Here is a 6,000-nt window from a genome sequence, read left to right as displayed (position 1 = left end):
CCAAACTGGCCCAACCAAACTGGCCCGGTGATTGGAGAGATTAAAAGCCCATCTCAAGAGACTGATAGAAATGGGAAGTGTTCTAGAAGATATAATTATGGAATCTTAGAGTTCTATTTGTATATAGCTGGTTATGTAAGCTTAGAGTTCTAATTGTATTCAGCTTTTAATTATAGCTATTGATATACTGTGAGGCTCAACTATAAATAGAGACCTCTTTGCTCATTGTATATTCATTGAGTTATTAATAAGAATTTTGAGAGTATTCACTCAAACTTTTCTCTCAAGTGTTCTTGCTTTTGTTCATCTTTCAAGGCTCGTTCTTACTTCGTTCTTCTGTTGTTCTTCGTGAAAATCTTAAGGGAATTCTATTGAATCCTTTATTGTTGTGAGTGAAGTTGACTTGGGCGTTTTTGCTGCTGAATCTTTTTTTTACAAGTTAGGCTGACTTAGGCGTTTTGAGCAGAGAAACTGCCTAAGGCCGCACGGATCGCGTGGGAAAACTCTAAGTCCGTGACAGTTGGTATCCGAGCTAAGGTTCGAAGGCACCGTTGAAAGATGTCAAAAGAAGTTGAGGGAGTGGAGACCCGTGGGAGGGCTAGGAAAGCCAGTCGCTCAAGGGACATATTGTCAACTTTAGAGGATCGCGTCGTCACTCTCGAGAGTTCAATGGGGGATATCAAGGAGAGGGTTGAAGATGTTGATGATAGGCTCCATGATGGGCTGCAGTCTATGCAGGAGCAGCTTAAAGAGTATGTGACGGATAATATGAAACAGTTGACTGGTAGAGATGATGCCATTGAGGCAATGGTGGTGGCCTTGAAGGGAGAGATTGCGGAGCTCAAGGGTGAACTCACAATCTACAAGGTTGCCTTGGGCAATGGTGGGTTAGCGGCTGCCGCACCCAAGCCCAATATTGATGTTCCCAAGCCCAAAGAGTTTAAGGGAATAAGGTCCGCAAGAGATGTGGACAACTTTTTGTGGGGAATCGAGCAATACTTCTGTGCCAAAGGCATCACGGAGGATGTCACTAAGGTAACTACTGCTGCGATGTATCTATCTGACGTTGCTTTGTTGTGGTGGCGTCGTAGGTCCACTGATGTGAGACGTGGTGGGTCTGAAATCGGAACATGGGAGGAGTTTCGATGTGAGTTCAAAGCACAGTTTTACCCAGAGTATGCCGAGGATGAGGCTCGGGCAAGGTTGCGTCGGCTTGCGCAACAAGGCACTGTGAGGGAGTATGTACAGGAGTTTAGCGAGCTTATGCTCCAAATCTCAGATATGGGGGAGAAAGAGGCATTCTTTTCCTTTATGGACGGCTTAAAACCGTGGGCGAAGCAAGAGTTGCAGCGCCGAGGAGTTCAAGAGCTCACCAAGGCTATGTCAGTTGCAGAATCACTTGCTGAATTTGGTGGGAGGAAAGACAATTCCAATTCTTCTAAACCCAGATTAAAGAGTAATAGTGGGGGAGATAAAGAAAGGCCCAGTAGGAACGGCGATGGTAAGAAACCTTGGGACAAGAGAAAGAGTGGGCCTATAAGGTGCTTCCACTGTGAGGGTCCACATATGATCAAGGACTGTCCAAAGAAGGCCGCTCTCAAGGCTATGGAAGCAAAGGGGGAGTCCGATGTGGAGGATAACAACCTTGGATCGATACTAAGGGGTGTCGAAGATAGAATGAGCCATGGTTTGATGTTTGTAGACATCATTGTGGCCAGCAGAAAATTGAATGCGCTCGTCGACACAGGCGCTTCTGATTTATTCATGTCTGAGGAGGCTGCTTGTAAACTAGGCCTCAAGATAGATAATGAATGGGGTCGGATCAAAACAGTGAACTCGGAAAGTATTCCAATCAAGGGGGTTGCAAAGGGAGTGGATCTTCAGCTCGGCAATTGGTCAGGGAAGGTATCCATTAAGGTAATACCACTTGATGACTATGATTTTGTGGTGGGACTAAGCTTCCTTGATCAGGTTAAAGCTCTTATTGCCCCTTCGAGCAATTACATGGTGATTTCAGATACGAAACATCAATGCATGGTGAAAGTGACAAGGAAGAGAAGCTTTGAGGGAAAAACACTATCAGCAATTCAGTTTGCTAAAGGTGTACGGAGAAATGAAGTCTCATATTTAGCCACCTTGAAGATCGAAGAGACCGCTGAGTCTGTTAGTGAGACCCCGAAAGAAGTGGGACAATTGCTACAATCATTTCGAGATGTAATGCCTGCTCAGTTGCCAAAAAGTTTGCCACCCAAGAGGGAGGTGGACCACAAAATCGAGTTAGTATCCAATGTGGTGCCACCAGCAAGGGCCCCCTATCGTATGTCTCCGCCAGAATTAGAAGAGTTGCGGAAACAATTGAAGGAACTTTTGGATGCGGGATTCATTAGACCATCTAAATCCCCATATGGTGCGCCAGTGTTGTTCCAAAAGAAGCACGATGGGTCCTTAAGAATGTGCATCGATTATCGAGCTCTAAACAAGATCACCGTGAAGAATAGGTATCCTATTCCTCTTATCGCAGATTTGTTCGACCAGCTTGGTAGTGCAAGATGGTTTACCAAGTTAGATTTGAGATCGGGGTATCATCAAGTTCGGATAGTCGAGGGGGACGAACCAAAGACAGCTTGTGTGACACGGTACGGTTCGTATGAGTTCCTTGTGATGCCTTTCGGACTCACAAATGCCCCAGCTACATTCTGCACCCTAATGAATAAGGTACTTCAACCCTTTCTTGATCGTTTTGTGGTTGTTTACCTTGACGATATTGTGGTCTATAGCAAGTCGCTTGAAGAGCACGTAAGACACTTGAGGGAGGTGTTCCAGACTTTGAGGGAAAATGAGCTGTTCGTCAAGGAGGAGAAATGCTCATTTGCCCAACAAGAGGTGTCATTCTTAGGCCACATTGTGGGAGGCGGTAAGATCCGAATGGATAAAAATAAGATTCGAGCCATTTTAGAGTGGGAGCCTCCAACCAAGGTAACAGAGTTGAGATCTTTCCTTGGATTGGCAAATTACTATCGCCGCTTTGTCGAAGGCTACTCCAAAATTACCACTCCCTTGACAGACATGTTGAAGAAGGGGAAGGTATGGGATTGGAATCCAGAATGTGAGAAGGCCTTCAACCAATTGAAGCAAGAAATGACGAGGGAGCCCGTACTTGTCTTGCCGGATTTTACGAAGCCTTACGAGGTACGTACAGATGCATCAAATTATGCTATTGGGGGAGTGCTGATGCAAGATGGACACCCAATTACTTTCGAGAGTCGAAAGCTTAACGAGACGGAACGTAGATATACGGTCCAAGAGAAAGAGATGACTGCGGTAGTACACTACTTGCGCACATGGAGACATTATTTATTGGGTTCCAGGTTCGTGGTCCTTACCGACAATGTTGCCAATAGTTACTTTCTAACCCAGAAAAAGTTGTCTCCCAAGCAGGCTCGTTGGAAGGTTTTACTAGCAGATTTTGATTTCACAATGGAATATAAACCAGGAAGTGCCAACAATGTTGCTGATGCACTTAGTCGAAAGATGGAATTCACAGCAATCAGTCAACCTGATGGCTCTTTGTTGGAACGCGTTCGAGAGGGATTGTCCCATGATCCTACGGCCAAAAATTTGATTGAGCTTGCCAAGGAGGGAAAAACAAGAAGATTTTGGCTTGATGGGGAGCTAGTTTACACTCATGGACACCGCCTCTATGTGCCCCATTATGGGAAACTCCGTAAGGAAGTCATGAAGGAATGTCATGACTCGAAATGGGCAGGCCATCCAGGGATGCATCGCACTTTGGCCCTTTTGGAGGATCGCTATTATTGGCCTCATATGGGTGCTGATGTGGAAACCTATGTGAAAACTTGTCTAGTGTGCCAACAAGACAAGGTTGAGTTAAAGACTCCAGCCGGCTTGCTTCAACCCCTGCCAATCCCAGAAAGGCCATGGGAGAGTTTATCCATGGATTTTATCATTGGTTTGCCTAAGTCTGACGGGTTTGCTAGTATTCTTGTTGTGGTGGACAGGTTTTCAAAGTATGCGACTTTTATTCCGGCGACCAAAGAGTGCCCTGCTGAGGAAGCATCTCGGTTATTCCTTAGACACGTGGTGAAATATTGGGGAGTGCCACTATCTATTATCAGCGATCGAGATGGTCGATTTACTGGTCAGTTCTGGACGGAGTTGTTCAAGTCAATGGGCTCAGATTTGAACTTCTCCACGAGCATGCATCCACAAACTGATGGGCAAACTGAACGAGTAAATGCACTGTTGGAGACGTATCTTCGGCACTATGTGAGTGCCACACAAAGGGATTGGCCAAAGTTGCTGGATGTAGCCCAATTTTCATATAACTTGCAGCAAAGTGGGACCACGAATCAAAGTCCATTTGAAATAGTGACGGGTCAACAGCCACTCACACCCAACGCTATTGTGACCCATTACACAGGACCAAATCCGGCAGCCTATAGATTCGCAAAAGATTGGCAAGAGAAGAATGACTTGGCTAGAGCTTGTTTACACAAGGCAAGTAAGCGTAGCAAGAAGTGGGCCGATCAGAACCGAAGGGATGTACAATTTCAAGTGGGTGACTCAGTCCTTGCTAAACTACACTTGATTTTACAATATACTGGTTTGCACAAGGGTCTTGTGCGAAGGTATGAAGGGCCGTTTAAAGTTGTGAAGAGAGTGGGCAAGGTGGCCTACAAGCTGGAGTTGCCACCAAAACTTAAAGTACACCCAGTCTTCCATGTAAGCATGCTTAAGCCATTTCATGAGGATCAAGAAGATCCGAATTGAGGCAAGTCCGAACGAGCACCGATGGGGGTAAAAGTCTCGTATGATCGTGAAGTAGAAAACATTGAGGCAGATCGGGTAATTAGACGAAAGTACCACCGACCACAGCATGAGTACTTAGTTCGATGGAAGGGACTTCCTGATAGCGAAGCAAGTTGGGAACCTGCTGAGGCATTGTGGCAGTTCCAAGGGAAGATTGACCAGTTCCATAAGGAGGATGCGACGAGGGCGTCGCTAGAACAAGTGGGGGAGAATGTCATGGGTTGCACGTCGGTGCTCGCAACCATGACAAACTGGTGCGATCCATCGTGTTCGAGGGAGGTCATTTAGCCCAACCAAACTGGCCCAACCAAACTGGCCCGGTGATTGGAGAGATTAAAAGCCCATCTCAAGAGACTGATAGAAATGGGAAGTGTTCTAGAAGATATAATTATGGAATCTTAGAGTTCTATTTGTATATAGCTGGTTATGTAAGCTTAGAGTTCTAATTGTATTCAGCTTTTAATTATAGCTATTGATATACTGTGAGGCTCAACTATAAATAGAGACCTCTTTGCTCATTGTATATTCATTGAGTTATTAATAAGAATTTTGAGAGTATTCACTCAAACTTTTCTCTCAAGTGTTCTTGCTTTTGTTCATCTTTCAAGGCTCGTTCTTACTTCGTTCTTCTGTTGTTCTTCGTGAAAATCTTAAGGGAATTCTATTGAATCCTTTATTGTTGTGAGTGAAGTTGACTTGGGCGTTTTTGCTGCTGAATCTTTTTTTTACAAGTTAGGCTGACTTAGGCGTTTTGAGCAGAGAAACTGCCTAAGGCCGCACGGATCGCGTGGGAAAACTCTAAGTCCGTGACACTAGCACTCCAGTCTTTGTGCATCCTGAAGAATACCTATCCAATTCTTGAAAATGATGAGGCGGTGGAACTATCCCAAATTGCTCAGTATCAAAGTCAAAAAAATTTATGAATTCACCACGAAGAGAAAATTTCGACCAGTGAAGGGCTCCATTCAAGAAAGCATTGAAAGGTAAAGAAACAAAGTCAGTAGGTGCATTTCCGATGCTTCTCCATGTACCACTTCCAATTTCAGCCATTGGGTAATTCAATTTTACTGTAGGATAATAGCTTTGCAAAAGTTTGTATTGATTAGTGACAGTTGAATAACCAATCCCCCAAAAAGGACTCCTATGCCTACCCTTACAAGGTGGTTGAAT

At 44.8% G+C, this 6,000-nt stretch overlaps 1 protein-coding gene across 1 annotated transcript; it reads left to right on the top strand.

Annotated features, from left to right (window-relative positions):
- The first annotated feature begins 749 nt into the window (after positions 1 to 749).
- Positions 750 to 5,154, top strand: LOC121208485 (uncharacterized). The gene is made up of 2 exons (XM_041079247.1): positions 750 to 1,619; positions 4,921 to 5,154. The coding sequence occupies exons 1-2, from the start codon at positions 769 to 771 to the stop codon at positions 5,024 to 5,026; spliced, it is 957 nt and encodes a 318-aa protein (XP_040935181.1). The 5' UTR covers positions 750 to 768; the 3' UTR covers positions 5,027 to 5,154.
- Positions 5,155 to 6,000: the final 846 nt, after the last annotated feature.

Source organism: Gossypium hirsutum, chromosome A10, assembly GCF_007990345.1.
Source record: "Gossypium hirsutum isolate 1008001.06 chromosome A10, Gossypium_hirsutum_v2.1, whole genome shotgun sequence".
Classification (NCBI taxonomy): domain Eukaryota; kingdom Viridiplantae; phylum Streptophyta; class Magnoliopsida; order Malvales; family Malvaceae; genus Gossypium; species Gossypium hirsutum.
This window is presented reverse-complemented; position numbering and strand designations above follow the sequence as displayed.